Source organism: Mirounga angustirostris, unplaced genomic scaffold, assembly GCF_029215605.1.
Source record: "Mirounga angustirostris isolate CCGP_5_RB_7025 unplaced genomic scaffold, mMirAng1.0.hap1 SCAF_5, whole genome shotgun sequence".
NCBI lineage: Eukaryota > Metazoa > Chordata > Mammalia > Carnivora > Phocidae > Mirounga > Mirounga angustirostris.
Window position 1 is genome coordinate 154,096,924 of NW_026991713.1, and position 20,430 is coordinate 154,117,353.

A 20,430-nucleotide genomic window follows, 5' to 3' on the forward strand; every position below is an offset into this window, starting at 1 on the left:
GATGGATTTGACAGTCTGGCTTTGTCGATCTTCAACAACCCCGTGTTTTAAATTACCTTTGGTTAGAAGTGAAGTCAAATTTTTTTTCTTAGAGATTTCTGTTATTTTGGGGGCACTTGGGTGGCTCAGCTGAATGAGCGTCGGACTCTTGGTTTTGGCTCAGGTCATGATCTCAGGGTCCTGAGATTGAGCCCCAAGTTGGGCTCCGCGCTCAGCAGGGAGTCTGCTTGGAGACTCTCTCCTTCTGCCCCTCCCCCCACTCACATGTGCTCACTCTCTCTCTCTCCAAAAGAAATAAATCTAAAAAAAAAAAAAGATTTCCATTATTTTCTTAATGATTCATTCTTGATGTTTTACAAAGAAATTAACTATGGACCAAACAAAGACCAGCTTCGCTTGTTTTAACTGGAACCTGGTGAATGATCAGCCTTCTGGCATAAGGCAGCACAGGAAAAAAAACAACACTACAGAGTTTTATTGACCAAAAAAAACCTCTTGCAATTTATTAACAAAATTCATATAATGATAATTGCACATTTCCTTTTCTGTCAATGCTACTTATTCAATCACTGTCATCTTTTACAAACAGGGAAAAGTGGACATACTTTAAAATCTCTCTGATAAATGTATCGCCACGCTGCATCCGGCCTGGATAAGGCTCTTCAAAACAGTGTATGCTGGAGCCTGTTAAAAATGACAATAAGGAAACAAAAGAAACATGTTCTATGTTCAATTGTAGCAGTAAGACACGGCCTGGTATGGCAGGACTGGAACTCTCTGGGTAAGACATAGGATCTAACAATTTGTTTTAATTCATAAGGGTGGGATGGTTCCAGGACTGCCAGAACATTTGAATCACCTAGTTTCTTATCGGGAAGGGGAAAGAAGCTGCTAGGGGAAATGATGACAAGAAATAAGATTCCCAGCTGGGAGCAATGATTTGCTTGCCTTTTTGTCAAAGTGGTATATTGGTTTGCTTTCTTTGGTGGTTACTTTGAAATCTATTTCTCTAGAAACAAAAACCCTCCTGCCCCTTAATCTTCCAATAAGGTGCTCAAAGCACCACAAGCAAATAGTAAAGGGAGGTTACCAGCTGTGCATCATGTTCAAGGCCTAGGTCATGGTGCTCTAGCTCTTCATCCCGAAATTTCCTTATCACCTGGTTAAATACAAAGAAATCAGAGCAAGTCAGCATCCAACTCTCCTGCTATCCTGTCTTCTTCTGGAATTTAGCTAAAGCCTCATATTACCTGTTGAAGACAGGGGTAGGCAAACTTCCTATAAAGGGTCAGAGAGTCAATACTTCAAGCCCCACAGGCTGTATGGTCCTCGTGACAGCTACTCAACTCTGCCAATGCACAGGGCACAGCGGCCATGGACATACAGACGGATGGGCGCGGCTATGCTCCAACAAAACAATTTACAGAAACAGGTGGTCTGCCCCAGGCCAGGGTTTACCAAGCCCCGATTTAGACTTAAAAAAAATTAAAGTTTCCTTATCTGCTGTAGAAAATTATCTGAAGGTATCTATTAGTTCATTTATTTATTCTGAGGGGTGTGTGCTCACATTCGCTCAGAAGCTATCAATGATCCAGAAGTGGAGAATACAGGCGTGGGCTCAGGAGACATGGTTTCTGGTCCAGCTCTGCCTGAGACAGAGATGGGTCACAGCCATGACCAGGGCCCATGGCTTTAGCTTTCAGTGCTTCTTGCCTTAAGAATGAGGCACTGTCCTGGGTTTCTAAGGCCTGTCATTCCCCAACTTTCTATTTTTTTTCCTTCTTACAGAGTTGCATACCTACACTTTACTCCCTTACTGGCCCCTTTCCAGAGTATATTCAAGTACCTGAAGAAGTTCCTCATGTTTTTCAGGATCCTTCTCCATCAGCGTCCTCATCTGGTTGTTATAGTGATGTGCTATAGACTCTTCCACAGCCACGGTGCAGGCCATTGCTCCCTCCTTCCCCAGCAGGGCGGTTCCTGCACCTGGAATGGTCAAATCATGTCAGGTCGGGGTTCGTCAGCCTCAGCACTATGGGCTCTGGGGCTGGGTAAGTCCCTGTCGTGGGGCAGCCGTCCTGGGCATCGTAGGACACTTAGTAGCACCCCTGGCCTCTATCCACTCGATGCCAGCAGCAGCCCTGGTCGTGACAACCAAAAATGTCTCCAGACACTGCCAAGTATCCTTAGGAGCAACCTGCCTCCAGTGAGAACCGCTGTTTTAGGTAGTACCAGGTCACATGATTAAATCCTGAATCACAGAATAAGAACGCTATTCTCTTTTCAAGGCTCTTCTGAACCCTCTGTGATTTTTTTTTTTTTTAAAGATTTTATTTATTTATTTGACAGAGAGAGAGACAGCACAGGCAGGGGAGTGGCAGGCAGAGGGAGAGGGAGAAGCAGGCTCCCCGAGGAGCAAGGAACCCGATGCCGGTCTCGATCTCAGGACCCTGGGATCATGATCCAAGCCGAAGGCAGTCACTTAACCAACTGAGCCACCCAGGCACCCCATTAACCCTCGGCTTATGGCAAGAAGAAAGTCTTCATTTGGGGTGAGTGTGTCTCTGATTCTCTTCTTTTTTTTTTTTTTTTAAATTTTTTTTATTTATTTATTTGAGAGAGAGAGAATGAGAGAGAGCACATGAGAGGGAGGAGGGTCAGAGGGAGAAGCAGACCCCCTGCTGAGCAAGGAGCCCGATATGGGACTCGATCCCGAGACTCCAGGATCATGACCTGAGCCGAAGGCAGTCGCTTAACCGACTGAGCCACCCAGGCGCCCTCTGATTCTCTTCTAACATTTACTCTTCTCTCTCTAAGAGTGAGCTGATCTAGGGTTTAGAACCTTTGTCAGGGAACGTCATCTGGGTATACCTGAATTGCTCTAGTTTTTTCCTCCTCTGTTGTATTTGTTTTTACTGTACCTTCTATTTATAAGAGTACTGATTTAAATTAAAAAATATTTAAATAAATTCAAGCCCCCCAAAAAAGTCCATTTAACTTTTAAAAATACTAAGGAAATAAAAAGGTTTTAAGAGGACATGGAAAGAATTATGGAATCGATACTTTAACAGTTTAATCATGCCAGATCCCTAAGCTCATGTAAACTCTTCGGGACAGACACATACCCAGTGCAAACCCCACCACGTTCCAAAAGGGCATCAGAATCGTCGGCCGCACCCTGAATGCAACCATCAACTCGTCGAACTTTTTCAAGTGGTCCTTTTCTTGATCCCACATTTTCTGTAAGAAACATAACAATAAAGACACATAAGCATCATAGAGGCCACCTGCTATATACCAAGGAAGCTATGCCCCGTCCATGTGGGAAAAAGGAAGCAAAATGGTAATGGAATGAATAATGAGAACTGCTATTTCCCCCAATCCCCCTGAATCACTGGAGGGAAAAAACACAAGATCAGATTAACAAGCATCGCAGATACAGAGAGTGCCAACAAACCAAGAGAAGAGCCTCTTCTCTCAATTCCAGATTAAGTGGGCCTGAACCACTATTCCAGCAGAAATTCTTGGATCTGCATAGCCTATTAAAGGACAAGGTCCACATTAATGAGAAATGAGAGGTTCAGCCCACTCCAACATCAGGAGGGCAGTGTATCACCTAATGTGTCATTTCCTTCTCGACTGCTAGAATGTATCATTTACATCAAAGGAAAAAGGGAGAATGATAAAAGAGCTGACACTTAGGCACTTCCTAAGTGCCAGGTGCTGTCAACTAGCTTTAAGAAGGCAACTCATTTAATCTGCACAAACTATTATTATCATCCTCATTATACAGATAGAGAAAGTGAGGCATAGAGCGGTTAAGTAACTTGCCCAAGAACTCAGAGCAGACAATTTAACTTGTGCTGAGTGTCTACTGCAAGCCAGACATGGTATCAGCTGCTCTATGCCAGTTCATTTATTCCTCACCAAAACCCAGTGAGGTAGGTGTTATCAGCTCATTTTGTAGATATGGAAATGGAGACCCAGAGAGGTCATGTAACTTCCCCAAGGTCACACAGGTAGGAGGTGGAAGAAAGCTGGAATGTGAACCTGGGTCTTTGTGACTACAAAGTCCAGGCTCCTCCCTCTGCCTCTCACTGTAAGATATAAAATATCCCCACTGGGGACAGGATCACAACCTCTCAGCAACTGGTGCTTTCACCTAACGCAATGACTCTTAACCCTTTTTTATCCCACGCCACGATGAAATTTTAATACTTCAGATATACTACATATCTGTTTATGTACTACATGTCTGTCTGTGCTTTATACATAAAAAGAATAATATACTTTTTGGGCGCCTGGGTGGCTCAGTTGGTTAAGCGACTGCCTTCGGCTCAGGTCATGATCCTGGAGTCCCTGGATTGAGTCCCGCATTGGGTTCCCTGCTCAGCGGGGAGTCTGCTTCTCCCTCTGACCCTCTTCCCTCTCATGCTCTCTCTCATTCTCTCTCTCAAATAAATAAAATCTTTAAAAAAAAAAGAATAATATACTTTTCATTCCTCTGCCCCCACCCTAATAACCAATTTTTGCTCTCCCCTGCAAATGCATGACATAATGTGATCTATGACTTTAAGGCCTTTGGATCACCATGCTGCTCAGTAAGATCAGGCTGAGAGGGATAATGAAGTACCCACCTGAATGACTGGCCCGACACTGGTCCGGCCCAGGACGGCCATCTGTCCTGCATATATTCTGTTTGCTCCATATTCACCTGCATGATCCACCCGGATTATTCGATCCACAGCTGCCCGATTGATATTGTCTAAGGTCATTCCTAAACTGTAAAACCTGACGCTGATTCTTCTTCCATAAGCTGCAATGCAAATATTTATTCTTTATTACTCTCGGGTAAAACAGATGTTTCCTTTTCCAGGCAGAAGAAAGGAGCACTTTAGAACAAAGGTCACAGATGAGTTCCCCATAGGTAGGATATGCCCATAAACGTATTCTGTTTAACCTGCAGTGCTTTATTTTGTTTTTTAAAAGTAGGCTCCACGCCCAACGTGGGGATTGAACTCACGACCCTGAGATCAAGAGTCACATGCTCTACTGACGGAGCCAGCCAGGCAGCCCCCTCCTTTTTTAAAAGTGAATTAGTTACCAACATTTAAAACATAGATTTTACCTAAATATCTGGATCTCTGGCTTCACATTAAGCATAAAAAGATCTGGAAATACTGAACCTGTCTTTTCAGCATGCAGCTAATGTGGCAGTGAGGCATGTGGTCTCTAGATGAGCATGGTTCTCCAGCTGTCCTCCCCTCTGGGCCTGCTTTGTTCCCACCCCTGGGCACAAAACCTCCTACAGAGCTTTCAAAACCATGGGTGCTCCACCCAAGTCAATCTTGGGGTGGATCTTTTTTTTTTTTTAAAGATTTTATTTATTTGCGAGAGAGAGAATGAGAGACAGAGAGCATGAGAGGGAGGAGGGTCAGAGGGAGAAGCAGACTCCCTGCCGAGCAAGGAGCCCGATGTGGGACTCGATCCCGGGACTCCAGGATCATGACCTGAGCCGAAGGCAGTTGCTTAACCAACTGAGCCACCCAGGCGCCCTTGGGGTGGATCTTTTTAACAAGCTCTGTGCACGAATCGTTTCTGCAGCCTAGGTTGAGAACCACAGATTGAAGTTCTCTCAAAACACCCAGGGGCATGTGATTTGGAGAATGAACCTTAGAGCTTAGGTTTGATCTCGTTATGGCACATTATCAATTCAACTCAATGCTTCTCTTCAAAATATAAATTCTTGGGCGCCTGGGTGGCTCAGTTGGTTAAGCTACTGCCTTCAGCTCGGGTCATGATCCTGGAGTCCCAGGATCGAGTCCTGCATCGGGCTCCCTGCTCGGCAGGGAGTCTGCTTCTCCCTCTGACCCTCCCCTCTCTCATGTGTGCTCTCTCTCACTCATTCTCTCTCTCTCAAATAAATAAATAAAATCTTTAAAAAATATATATATATATAAATTCTTCAGGACAGATTAAATTTTGTCTTTTAAAAGATCTCATAGTAGTAATACCTTGATTGTATTCTCTGAGCCTTGCATTAGGCATCCCCAGAGTTTTTTCCCCTAAGAGTTTTACAATGTGTTTAGGTGTGTTAAGGGGTTATCAGCTCATTTTGCAGATATGAAAAATGGAGAGCAGGGAAGCCAGTCAGTTTGTAATGTGAACTGTGACGTGTATTGGTATCATCTTGAGATGTGTTTGAAGGCTCTTATGCATGACTACCATATCTTTAAGACAGACCTCTTCTCAGTTAGCCTAACTTCTATACTCTGGAAATGTGAGGAAAACTTCACTTTCAGTACATCTGTAGGGTTTTCATTAAAAGGCTTGAGTACTTTGGACACAAGTTGATGGGATAGGCTGGATAAAATTTGGGGTGATTCTGCATTTGAACTTTTCGACCAGGTTCGACCAGAGTTTTAAATGCCTCACTAAAGAAAGTAGAATGGACATGGGGTTCTGAAACATAGTGACCCAGCTTTGATCCACTCCTCCACATGACCTGCTCCATCTCACTGAGCATATCTGTCTCAAGAAACTGGATGGAATCTAGGAAGTGGACACCAACAACTGGATGGAGTCCAAGTTCTGCTAGGTGTAATGTACCACTCAGATCTGTGCCATCACAGAGCAGGTCACTATGGTCCATGACCATGTTTTTGTATGGAGAACAATTTGACACATTTGACAAAGTCAAGGTAGCCTGTCCCAAGTTGTTGCCTCCAAGTCCGAGGACTGGTGCTCGGATTAATCTGACCTCCTTGCAGAAAGAGGACTCCTAGGAATTGAAATTAAAAATGATGAGCTGGCCCTATTTCTCAAGATAATCGTGATGGCTTGTTCTTTCATTTGTTATTCCCATCCAAAAACATGTTAATGGGAAAGACAACCGAGTACTCATTAAAAAAAAAAAAAAACATTTAAGGAGAAATAGCCAAGTGGCTGAGTACACAGGATGAGTTCAAATACACAGCTGACTTCTAACGGGCAGGACTGTATTTCTATTAAAAACATACTAGTTCCCTAGCACTGCACCACTTTTCCAGATTCAGGCACCTAATAAATGATTTTTTTGTGGGGTGTGTGGAATATTTGCCATCTACCTTTTCAAAATCTCTGCAAGGTGTCTTTAAAAAGTATGGGATGGGGGCGCCTGGGTGGCTCAGTCGTTAAGCGTCTGCCTTCGGTCATGATCCCAGGGTCCTGGGATCGAGTCCCGCATAGGGCTCCCTACTCAGTGGGGAGCCTGCTTCTCACTCTCCCTCTGCCTGCTGCACTCTCTCTCTGTCAAATTAATAAATAAAAATCTTTAAACAAATAAAAAATAAAAAAAAAAAGTATGGGATGGTTGGGGCACCTGGCTGGCTCAGTTGGGAGAGCATGTGACTCTTGATCTTGGGGTTGTGGATTCGAGCCCTACATTGGAAGCAGAGATTACTTCATTACTTAAAAAAAATAAAATAAAATCTTTAAAAGAGAGAAAAGAAAGAAAGAAAGAAAGAAAATGCATTTCCTGTCTTTAACACTAACCTTGGACAAATCCAAATCAGCACTTTTTTTTTTTTAGAATCACCATTTCTTACATATAAAATTGGCAATAACAATCAGGTTATTTCCTTTTTAAGGAAACATACAATAGTAACACCTTTCTTACTTAGTTATCATAAAGATAAAATGAGATACAGGAAGCAAGCAACTTTATAAATGAAAAAGAATGATTCTTATTCTGCTATGCTCATTGGCTCAACAAAGGAACATTAAAAGCCACGTTTAACAACCCTCTGAGTTTTGCCCGCATTGTCACACATTTTATTGTTTGTTTTTTTTTTTAAAGATTTTATTTATTTATTTGAGAGAGAGAGAATGAGAGACAGAAAGCATGAGAGGGAGGAGGGTCAGAGGGAGAAGCAGACTCCCTGCCGAGCAGGGAGCCCAATGCGGGACTCGATCCCGGGACTCCAGGATCATGACCTGAGCCGAAGGCAGTCGCTTAATCAACTGAGCCACCCAGGCGCCCTTGTCACACATTTTAAAATTGAGTAAAAATAAAGTTGAGGCCCAGTGCTAGAAGCTCTCAAATGCATCATTTTATGTTAGTGCTTTCTCAAAGTGTGAAACACCTACCAATGATGGTACCTAGGAGATTTTAAGTGGTATATGGGAAGATCTTAAGTGGTTTATGAACATGCATTAAATACACCCATGTAGTAAGAGTTACTCTCTTTTAAATTCTTTCACAATTCCTTTGATTTCATTAAGGAGAATGTTTCAGTTTACAAATGCCTTCCTAATACTTGCTAATCTCCCATCCCATCCCTCCCCCTTTTTTTTTTTTTTAAACCATAAAGAAAGAGGGCGCCTGGGTGGCTCAGATGGTTAAGCGTCTGCCTTCAGCTCAGGTCATGATCTCGGGGTCCTGGGATCGAGTCCCGCATCGGGCTCCCTGCTCCTTGGGAGCCTGCTTCTCCCTCTGCCTTTCTCTCTTGCTCTGTCTCTCATGAATAAAAAAAAAAAACAAAAACAAAAACATAAAGAAAGACAGTTTGGGGTTCAGGCCTTGGTAGACAACAGTATCTAATACAATTTACTAACTTGTTTTCAGCACATTTATTTTTTGATTATTAGGGGCAGGCAATACTGGTTTTCCGTTTTTACCATAAGGATTTAGTTTCCGTGAAATTATTTAATTTAAAAATGGAACACGGTTGTAGAAAAAGCACATTTAGTAATCAGAAGTACAAGTGGTATTGCTAAAAGACAAAAATATTTAGGTGGTACACGAATGATTTAGCTTTGAAAAAACGACTTCACAACAATTTTCTGAGGCAGCTCTGATGAAAAAAGGATCAGAGAAGGACCGGGGGTCCTAACCCATCTCCCTAATCCAATTTCTATGCTTCTTCCACCACCCTGGTGGCCTCTCAAACTTTATAGTGCATGCAAGTCTTTCGAAGGTCTTGTTAAAATACAGACAAAGCGAGGGGCGCCTAGGTGGCTCAGTTGGTTAGGCGACTGCCTTCGGCTCAGGTCATGATCCTGGAGTCCCGGGATCGAGTCCCGCATCGGGCTCCCTGCTCGGCGGGGAGTCTGCTTCTCCCTCTGACCCTCCTCCCTCTCATGCTGTCTCTCATTCTCTCTCTCTCAAATAAATAAATAAAATCTTAAAAAAAAAAAAATACAGACAAAGCGACCCTGTAAGTCAGGGTGGGTCCTTTGAACCTGCACTTCTAACAAGCCCATGCCGCTGATGATCACGCTGTGCATAGCAATGCCCTGAGCGAAGGTTACGATGACACCCGTAGGGCACTGAACTTTCAAGGTCGCCACCTGTGCTCAGCCTGGAATGCCGACCACACCTGCAGTGACGGCCCGGCACGGGTGTGCAGTTATGTCATCCACAGAGCGTCGACTGTGAGCTGACAGCTCCACCCGGCCGAACACCACGCTCCTCCCGCCCCGCAGTCTCCCAACACACTACGTTCCCACCCCGCCTATCACCGCCCCAAGGTTCACGCCTCGAAGTCGCGCTCCGTCGCAGCCTTATGACGTCTATGAACGTCTGCCCCCGTGACCTCTCCGGCCCAGGTCACAGGCGAAAATCCCCTGGCCCGCCGGTACAGCGCGCGTACGCGGCCGCGCTCCTCCTTTACCTGAGAGAGGCCGCAGGGCGCCCGCGCGCAGCCGCCACAGGGAGCGAACCGCCGCCGCCGCCGCGGTCCAGCTCATTGTCGTGACAAGGTAACAGCTCCACTGCGCGAGGCGGGCTAAACGTGCGGTCAGCGCAGACTGATGACACAGCAGACGTAAGACATACGCTGCGTGTCTTTGCATCGGTGGACACGCCCCTAAGCCCCCGCTTCCATTCGATTGGCTGGAAAGGGCAAGTGAGAAGATGATATTGAATATGATCACCATCAATCACTCAGTAGAGCGACGGTTGTAAAAGAGACTTGGGTTGCGAGGGAGATGAGGATGCTAGATTGCTCTTCTCAAGATCCCGCCAGGGTAAATTCCTGGGAAAAAGGATCATGAAGGGATTCTTTATTGGCACAGCCATTGTATTTTTTGCTTTACCAACATGGAAGGAGAGTTTTCTCTATGTGTATCCTACAGCGACTTTAAAATAGTAGAAATTGGGCGCCTGGGTGGCTCAGTTGGTTAAGCGACTGCCTTCGGCTCGGGTCATGATCCCAGGGTCCTGGGATCGAGCCCCACGTCGGGCTCCCTGCTCCACGGGAAGCCTGCTTCTCCCTCTCCCCTCCCCCTGCTTGTGTTCCCTCTCTCACTGTGTCTCTCTCTGGCAAATAAATAAATAAATAATCTTAAAAAAAAAAAAAAAGAAGCCTTTAAAAAATAAAAATAAAATAGAAATTGCATGATAAAATTAAACTCACCACGTGGTCAGTAGTGCCTCTAGGTAAAGCCAACAGCTTTATCTTCTTTCTAGTTTTAGGTTTTGTACAAAGAACATGTTTTTTTGTTTGTTTGTTTCCACTTTACTGTTGGTGTTCATATCGGTGCAAATTGTTTTGGGGGGCATAGGTGGGGGGAGAGAGGACGTATAACATAACCTGCATACTCTGTGTGTGTCGGCTCATAATTCTAACAAATGTACCACTCTGCTGGGGGTGACTATGCATGTGGAGGGCAAAGGGTATATGGGACATCTCTACCTTCCTGTCAATTTTACTGTGATTCTAAAACTACTAAAAAAGACTTATGAAAAAAGTTTTGTTGTATATTTTTAAAATAATGCATGTCCACTGATACAGCAACCCTCCTTCAAGGGATCTATCCAATAGAAATAATTTTTCAAATGTGTAGGGTATATATATGAAAGGAAAAAATCAAAGATGCATATCTGGAAGGATATTTAACAAAACATTTAATATTGGTAATTTTAGACGGTTGGGATTGTGAGAAGGGATCTTTCACTTTCTACTTTACACCCTTGGATTATATCGTTTTTCCCAGTTACTATAAAACATTTAATATACACTATGAAAGGTGCTGGTTGTTTTCAAACTACTCTAACAAACTACAATACTTTCAAATTATGGTGAACTATTCCATAGTTTTTTAAACCCAATACTTAGTGAAAGCGAGGATGATGTAACATTCTCATGTAAAGCTACTGAGAGTGTAAACCTCTCAAAGGCCCTAAAACGTTCTTTCTAAACCTTTGTCGTAATCCCACTTCTAGGTCTCTGTCCTTAAGCGTTAACAAAAAAATTTATAGATGTCCCAGTTATTGTCAGGAAAATCTGAAAACAAAATGTTAAGCAGCAAAGGAATGTTAAAAATTATGACCCATCTGTATGATATTATGTAGCCCATTGAAATGTTTATAAAGAACTTTTGAAAAAACATGGTAAGTGAAAAAGAAATCAGAATACCATTATTTTTTTCTTTCTTTTCATCCCATCCTCCCTCTGTGCTCTTTATCTTAAAAGGAACTTGGCAAGATTAACAGTGAATGTCCATAAATGGTGCTTATGTGTGATTTTTTACTTCTTCTCTGTAGCTTTCAGTGTCCTCTGTATTTTCTATAATAAATGAGTGTTTTTAAAATAAAAAAACAAAATTTCAAAAAGAAATATATATTGGTCCCTAACTCCATTCTCAAAAATAAAAGTAAATATATGTATTAATTTACATTTAAAGATAAGGGAATTTTATCTCAGAAAAGTGAAGACATCTGTACAAAATTATACAATTAAGCAAGTAGCAAAGCCATCCCAGGTCCCAAGCACGCCATGCGTTGGAGAGAAAATACACCAGATGGAATTTACTAACAAAGCCATACCCTATCTAAAGATACATTCAGAAGTCCTATCTTCCCAGGGATCAGATCTTGCAGCTCCACTCTGGCAAAATTAATTCCTTTCTTCATCATTATTTACTTGTGAGTAGCTGCAATCAGATATTGCCAACTAAAAGCTTGCCTAACTGGATTCTTCTCTTTGCCAAGATGAGAATATTTTGTGATTTCAAGAATATGGAAGCCTGCCTTGATAAAGAACAACCTGTTCTTTAGGAGAATGGGGCAGAACAGAGAAACAGAGACAGGCTTGCAGGGACTTTTAAAATTCCAGCTCTCCCTGTTTGTAACAGGATAGGGGATGTTGGTGAGTTGAAAACAAAGTATCTAGCAAGGAGCTAACCCTTACACACTGATACAATGGAATGGTGTGTATTAAAAAGAATGAGGTGGCTACTTATATGGAAAGATCTTCAAGATGTTATTAAGGAGAAAAAAGGGAGAAGCTCAGAAACATATATTTCATACATTCAACCACACATATATATCTGCTTGAATATGGATTATAATTTTCTGGGAGAATAAATTAAACATCATTAGCAGTGGTTCCCTCTGGGGAGTGGGAAATGGGAAGGGGAGTGCCTGAAATAACTTTATGTCTTTTCAGTTTAAAACACACACATATACCCCTCCTTGGCTTCAGCACAACCAAGGAGTCTTAAAAGCACTCATCTGATGATTGCATTAAACACTTCTGTGATTCTAGGAAAAGGCAAAGAGCGACTTTACAAACTGCTATAGTTTTCTATGATCACTTGATGGCTGACAGGAAACCTCCATGAATTCCAATATACACAAACACACTTTAAAACCTTCAAGATACTGTTTAATCAGTAGTTTTAAGGCACATTTGTTAGACCTGCACTTCCAACAATTACACAGACATCACTTGAAGTTATTAAAGTTATCAAAATATATAAAAACATTCAAGTAAGAGGTATGCAAATCAGCAGCATTTAACCAAAATGAATATATTAGCATACATCAGTATCAATTTTATAAGAGGGAAAGAACGGAGCTTCCATCTCACACACTTACATACATGCACACGCGCACGCACGCGCACACACACACACACAACTTGACTGTCCTCAGAATCATGGTGAAGGCAAAAACATATATGTATGTAAGTGTGCTAGACAAAAACGCATATTAGTCCCTAACTCCAATTAGAATTTTTTTCAAGTGAGGACAGAATGAACTTTTGGTTACTCAAAATTCCATGATACTAGTTATTAGCTTGAAAAGCTCATTGGTCTCACAGGTACATAAATATCCCGTGTTAATGCTAACTTTGGGGAAGAGCGAGAAAATGATGTGGCAAAGGGGCAAATATACAGAAATGTGTAAGCTATGGCAAGCTTGCTTTGCTCCTCAGAGCAAGGAGTCAATCATTTTGGAGTAATAGAGGGTAGGAGTGGGGGTGGGAAATACTCTTAGGGGCAGCTTTCTAAAATATGTACCCAGCTTTAAACTCCAGGCTACTCCCTAGGAAAAGGTTTTGAACCAGTGAAAGGAAGGAAAACAACAGAAGAAAGGCTCATGCAGTCTGTTACAAAACGAAGTACTCTGGAAAAGATTCTGAAGATACTAAGATGAGAACTGATGACACGAAACAATAATTTAGGCTTATACTGAAAGGTTCAGAGCTATCAATTTCGGGTAAGCTTATGACGAGGTATTTATTGCACATGGGTTTTGTTTTTTGTTTTTGTTTTTGTTTTGCTGTAATGGAAACCCTGAAGCTATACTCTGCATATTTTATAAAATAGAAGTCAAAATTTTCGGCACAAAACAATAGCCCTTAAAATATGGATATGTGCCTTGAAGATGCCAGCATTCTGTGTACTCTGGGACACGGACACAGGCCGGTCTGATGCTGCAACCCACGGCCTCCAACAGTCGGGCACGTAAACCATGGAGCTCCATGCTCTGTGCACGTACTCAACCGCCCTTTCCAGCCTGGAATGTTTAGTGTCCTTTAGAGCTGGGAACCTCAGTGCAGTGAGGGAAATGGCATTTGGAAGACTTGAAAGACAAACTTTGCCTCTTAATTTTGATGACCCAGGGCCCTTTGCTAAGTCTCAGAACTCAGGACCAGAAGGGACCCAGCACTGTAGAGACAGCTTCCCCCTGAGTAAGAAGGCTACAGCAAAATGCGCCGGAAGCTAAGACGTCAAGGCCCTCAATCCGTAGCCATTCCCCTCCTCCTAAAGCTTCATCCAGGGTATTCAGAGACTGCTTATTCACCCAGCAGGAATGGCTTTTTTCTCTCATATTATCACCAGGTAGCTAGGATCACACACACACCCTCTCCATGTTTCCACCATCTGTTCCAAACATCCCAATTCAAGGATCCCTCTTTATGAAAAAAAAAATCAGGTCTCATTTTAAGTCAAAAGGGCTACTACTTCTTAAGGTACACTTCTCAGCCTAAACCCCCAGAACCTGGTTGCAAAAGAACTAACTCAGCCTCATGAATGGGTGACCTCTACTAATGTTAACCGTAAAAGACAACACAAATAAGCTTTGAAAAATACAAAAGGGCTCTCCCTCCTCAACTTTTGTTCTGACACCTTAAACGGCTTAATAAGTCAGTTTTGGGGGAGAGTCACTAAGCTGCTGGTCTACAGGCAAACATTTGGTTTGAACCTGCTTTTTCTAAGTCACGAAAGCCCTCCCCAGGGGCTGGGTGCCATAAACACCACCGCCACCTTCAGGGAAGACCTGAACTCCAGAAAAATGTATTTTAAAAGTTCTGCTCCAAACCCAGGTGGACTCTGTAGGCTCGGCAGGTCACCAGGTCAGCTTATGAGCAACACGTGGAAGGATCCTCATTGCCAGTCCAGTCGGTTCTTCATATCCTTCTGCGCTTCTGTTAGTTTCTGGATCAGGTAACGCTTGTCACGACTTTCCTAAAGAGAGAAATCGGTGCGAGAGCACATTCAATATATTTGGAAGCAAATATCATCATTTCAACCTAGTCAATTCCCTGTCAGACTCGGGGTTAAGGATCCTAACCACTGGACGGTGGTAACGGCCTCCAGACTGGTCTGCCTCTTGCCCTCTTGCCCCTCCACAGCCCCTTGTCCACAAAGGGGCCAACAGTCTTTTTAAAAATGTACGTCAGGGCGCCTGGGTGGCTCAGTTGGTTAAGCGACTGCCTTCGGCTCAGGTCATGATCCTGGAGTCCCGGGATCGAGTCCCGCATCGGGCTCCCTGCTCGGCGGGGAGTCTGCTTCTCCCTCTGACCCTCCTCCCTCTCATGCTGTCTCTCATTCTCTCTCTCGCAAATAAATAAAAAATCTAAAAAAAAAAAAAAAATGTACGTCAGACTGATGGGGGGCCTGGGTGGTACAGTCGGTTGAACATCTCACTCTCAGTTTCTGCTCGGGTTGTGATCTCAAGGTCGTGTGAGACTGAGCCCTGAGTTGGGATCTGCACTCAGTGTGACGTACGCTTGAGATTCTCTCTCTCCCTCTGCCCTCCCCCTTCGCTGGCTCACGCACTCTCTCTCTAAATAAATAAATAATCTTAAAAAGAAATGTACATCAGACTGCTACTTAACACACTTCATTGGTTTCCCATCACACTCAGAATTAAACCCAAACTTGTCACCAGAACCCCACCCTGTGCTGTGACCCCAGCTGATAATCCAGCATCATCTTGCCTCTCCAGCCATGCCACCTGTCGTCCAGCTCCTGGGAATGCCCTCGCTGTCCCCTCTGGCTATTACTCTCACCCCCGAGACCTCCCACAATCGGCTGCTCGTCCTTCAAGTCTCAGCTCCCATGTCACCTCCGCAAAGAGGCCCTCCGCAGCCACCATCTACGGCAGCAGAGGGCCGCTCCTCATCTAACTACCTCGTCCGTATGACCTTCACAGCGGCTCCCGCTATGGGAATTGGTTTTTCTGTAACCATTTAGCAGTCTCATCTCTCTCGGTCACCACTGTGTCCTAGCACAGTATGAGGAGCACGCAGTGATCAAAGCACACGTTGAAGGCATGGATGAGCCCGTGACTGAATGAAGCTGGACAAGGCCTGGGCCGAAGGCAGTTCTGGGAAGCGGTGGTGAGCAGGGCCACGGCACTCTACCCTCTCCCTGGGGAAAGCGGCACTTTTCTTGAGGTGTCCTGGGTAGATGTCCCCAGCCATGACCCTCTGCACCTGCTCTTCCTTACCAGGGACAGCTGCTCTCGGAGCTGGACCACCACCCGCTTGTGTGCTCCAGCCAGGGCGATGAAGTAAAACATGACGAGGCTGCAACAGAAGGGAGAGGTCACCAGGGAGTTTGTGCCATTTGACGGCCCCTGGAAAAACAACCGGTTCCATTTTGCCCAGAACAGGCTTACTTTTTTTTTTTTTTTAAGATTTTTTTATTTACTTGACACAGAGAGAGAAATAGCACAAGCAGGGGGAGCGGCAGGCAGAGGGAGAGGGAGAAGCAGGCTCTCCGCTGAGCAGGGAGCCCGATGCGGGGCTCGATCCCAGGACCCTGGGATCATGACCTGAGCTGAAGGCAGCCGCTTAACTGACTGAGCCACCCAGGCGCCCCAGAACAGGTTTACTTTTGTTAGGGAAAAAAAGAGAGAAAGAAAGAGAGAAAGAGAGAGAGAGAGAGAGAGAGAAAGAAAAAAAGAGAAAGAAAGAAAAAGAAAAGAAAAAAAAAGAAAGGAGAGAGAGGGAGGGAGGGGAAAGAAGGAAGGAAGGAAGGAGGGAGGGAGGAAGGAAGGGAGGGAGGAAAAATCTGGGGCACAACTCTTGATCTTGAGGTTGTGGGTTCAAGCCCTGCATTGGGTGTAGAGATTACTTAAAAAAAATAAATAAATAAAGGGCGCCTGGGTGGCTCAGATGGTTAAGCATCTGCCTTCGGCTCAGGTCATGATCCCAGGGTCCTGGGATCGAGTCCCGCATCGGGCTCCCTGCTCAGCGGAGAGCCTGCTTCTCCCTCTGCCTCTCTCTCTCTCTCTCTCTCTGTCTCTCATGAATAAATACATAAAATCTTTAAAAAAAAAAATAAAATCTTTAAGAAAGAAAGAAAGAAATCTCTCCTAAGCAGAGGGATTTTTAGTCGGCAGGGATAGCAGAGACTGATTCATGCCTTGCTTTTTACGTTAATATTAAAAGTTGTTGATGTTCCCGGGCACACGCAATATGACAGGGAAAGAGAAGGAAATGGTCCAGACAGTCAGATCAGTATGGAATGAACTGGCTGTGGATGATCACTGTGATACCTCCCTGGCCTCCGTTTCCTCATCTGAACAATGGGGATAATACAGTAAAACCTGGGGACAACAAGCCTAGGATAATACATCTTTGAATAAAAGCAATTGGCAGTTGGCTCCTATCTTCTGTGTGGTCCCAGCCCTCAAAATGGGGGCGGTTGAAGTTATTATCTTTGGGGAGAGGGGCACGTGGAGTGGAGGGCGAGCTCCCAGGGAAACAGTAGGAAACCTCATTCCGTTCCATGAAGGGGAGGTGGTTTCCTGTCCAATCCCCCCAGAGAGGGCTGAGGAAATAAGGGCCACTGGAATCACTGATATCAATGATACTCTTCTGGAAGACACCATGGCCACAGGGCAAGAATGGCCAGATGAGGAAACCACCACCAAATGGTGCCAGTCAAGCCACAGCTGGAGTAGGAGGATGGAGTAGCTGGATCCTGAGATACTCGGAATTCCACGCTGTCTGTATAGTTTCCCCAAATCATTTTATTAATCTCCATCAAAGGTATCCTGCCTTTAACAAATAAATTTTTGGGGTTCTCTTCTTGCATGGTGGTGGGCTTTTACTGTAAGACTATATCATGGGATAACTGTAATCATGTCATTACAGTTAATACACGCTAGCTACAATCAGTTCCAGGTATTTGCGGTAGTTATATTCTATAAAGTCTCCAGGAACAATGAATTAGTGAATTCTGAACCAGTGCCCCTAGGGGATGTACAGGGGTAGGTTCCTTGAGTCACAACATTTTTGTCAACTGATCAATACCTTATGTTTCTTATTTATTGAAAAAGAAAGTTATCAATATATAACCTTGTTTCTGTTTAAAGACACCTTATTTAGATATTATTGTTGGGGCGCCTGGGTGGCTCAGTTGGTTAAACGACTGCCTTCGGCTCAGGTCATGATCCTGGAGTCCCAGGATCGAGTCCTGCATCGGGCTCCCTGCTCGGCAGGGAGCCTGCTTCTCCCTCTGACCCTCATGATCTCTCTATCTCATTCTCTCTCTCAAATAAATAAATAAAATCTTTAAAAAAAATATTATTGTTGATCCCTTAGCATTGAACTCGGCGTCACCAGCACTATAACGCATGCCTGAATAAAGCTTATCTAACTTACCTATTTTCTTTGTAGGGCACATCACAGCCCTCTTGCACTTAGGAATGACTAAGAAGCACTTCAGTATGCTTGGGGCCAACTTAAACAGTGAAACGATCCACCAAAAGCACAAACTGCAAGAAACTTGGCCCCATAGAGATCACAAAAGGACATTCATAGTATGAGAGCTGAAACAAGAAGGCAGACTATCGCGTTGTCTAGACGCTGGCCGGTAACAAGCATGCTATGGTGAGAATGTGTGCCCCCCCCCACATTGATATGTTGAAATCCTAATCCCAAGGTGATGGTATTAGAAAGTGGGGCCTTTGGGAGGTGACTAGGTCATGAGGACAGAGCCCTCAGGAATGGGACTGGTGCCCCGATCAAACGGACCCCAGAGAGCTAGCTTGTCCCTTCTGCTACGTGAGGATATGAGAAGTCTGCAAGCCAGAAGAGGGCTCTCACCTAACACACTGACGGACACCTGATCTTGGACTTGCAGCCTCCAGAACTATAAGCAATAAATTCCTGTTATTTATAAGCCACCTAGTCTATATTTTGTTATAGCAGCCCAAATAGACTAAGTGCTTTTTGGGTGAGTCCAATTTTTTGCTACTCTGTGCAAGTCCACAAATGACCATGAAACTGCTTCGAGTATTGATTTGGGGGTTACAGAATATTTTTAGCAAGTAGGCATATTCACAACACAGACACAAAAAATGAAATCCATGAATAATGAGGATAGGCTACAATTAGAACACCCAGCACATAGTAAGACCTCAATGTACATTTGTGATTCGAATTATTTTATTATTATTATTTTTTAATGTAGGCTCCACACCCAGGGTGAAGCCCAATGCGGGGCTTGAACTCCCAACCCTGATACTGAGACCTGAGCTGAGATCAAGTCAGACGCTTAGGGGCACCCGGGTGGCTCAGTCAGTTAAGCGTCTGCCTTCGACTCAGGTCATGATCCCAGGGTTCTGGGATCGAGCCCATCGGGCTCCTTGTTGAGCGGGGAGCCTGCTTCTCCCTCTCCCTCTGCCTGCCGCTCCCCCTGCTTCTCTCTTTCTCTGTCAAATAAATAAATTTTAAAAATCTTAAAAAAAAAAAAAAACTTAACCAAATGAGCCACCCAGGTGGCCCTAGAATTACTTTAACACTCAAAATGAATCACTATGCAGCAAAGACTCTTGTTACCTTGATGTACAACACCTGTCATTTACTGAGCCTTTACTAAGGGCCAGGTCCTCTGCTATGCATTTCACTTTGTTAATCGTATTTCCTTCTTCTCACAACCCTATGAAGTATGTGCCATTCTTACCCCCATTTTCCAGGTGAGGAAACTGAGGCACAGGGAAAACACGTACTGCGTATAAGTAGTAAAGCCAGGGTTCAAGTGCATGCTTCTTTTTTTTTTTTTAAAGATTTTATTTATTTGAGAGAGAATGAGATAGAGAGAGAGCATGAGAGGTCAGAGGGAGAAGCAGACTCCCTGCTGAGCAGGGAGCCCAATGTGGGACTCGATCCCGGTACTCCAGGATCATGACCTGAGCCGAAGGCAGTCACTTAACCAACTGAGCCACCCAGGCGCCCCTCAAGTGCATGCTTCTAATCCAGTGCTCTTCTCTGCCCAGTAATCACTTTATTTTTAAGATTTTATTTATATATTTTGACAGAGAGACAGACAGCGAGAGAGGGAACACAAGCAGGGGGAGTGGGAGAGGGAGAAGCAGGCTTCCCGCTGAGCAGAGAGCCCGATGTGGGGCTCGATCCCAGGACCCCGGAATCATGACCTGAGCCGAAGGCAGACGCTTAACGACTGAGCCACCCAGGCGCCCCAGTCACTTTATCAAAGTGCAAGTGAGTTTGTAAATAATCAATAATATTAATCAGCAATGTTTATTGGGTTTTTATGGCAAGCATTAGGCTAACTGCTTTAGCTGTGGGATCTTACCGAACCCACTCAATGACTCTCTTAACGGGTCACTATTATGGAGCCTCCCAGTGGCTTCCAACTCTTGGTTTCAGCTCAGGTCACGGTCTCAAGGTCGTTGAGATCGAGCCCTGTGGCAGGCTCCCTGCTCAGCGCAGAGTCTGTTTGGGATTCTCTCCCTCTCCCTTTGCCCCTCCCCCATTCACATGTGCATGCTTTCTCTCTCTCTCTCTAAATAAATAAATACACAAAATCTTAAAAAAAAAAAGAATCACTATTATGATGCCCATTTTAAAGATGGGAAAGTAAGGCTCACAGAGGTTCGGAAACTGTTTTTTTAAATTT

The 20,430-nt window shown here is 44.1% G+C and overlaps 2 protein-coding genes across 4 annotated transcripts in view; both read right to left on the minus strand.

The window, feature by feature from the left end:
• Nucleotides 1-472: 472 nt before the first annotated feature.
• On the minus strand, nt 473-9,813 carry COQ7 (coenzyme Q7, hydroxylase). Its single transcript, XM_045875067.3, has 6 exons — nt 9,654-9,813; nt 4,638-4,816; nt 3,126-3,240; nt 1,847-1,986; nt 1,091-1,159; nt 473-684 (listed from the first exon to the last, which is right to left on the minus strand). The coding sequence occupies exons 1-6, from the start codon at nt 9,727-9,729 to the stop codon at nt 607-609; spliced, it is 657 nt and encodes a 218-aa protein (XP_045731023.1). The 5' UTR covers nt 9,730-9,813; the 3' UTR covers nt 473-606.
• A 2,814-nt stretch (nt 9,814-12,627) lies between these two features.
• TMC7 (transmembrane channel like 7) overlaps nt 12,628-20,430 on the minus strand; it is a 50,457-nt gene continuing 42,654 nt past the window's right edge. For all 3 annotated transcript variants that reach the window (XM_045875068.3, XM_064592599.1, XM_064592600.1), the window contains 2 exons: nt 16,007-16,085; nt 12,628-14,739 (listed from right to left, as the gene is read on the minus strand). In XM_045875068.3, the coding sequence (XP_045731024.1) occupies nt 14,659-14,739; nt 16,007-16,085 (160 nt within the window). In that variant the 3' untranslated portion in view covers nt 12,628-14,658. The remainder of the gene's footprint in view (nt 14,740-16,006; nt 16,086-20,430) is intronic.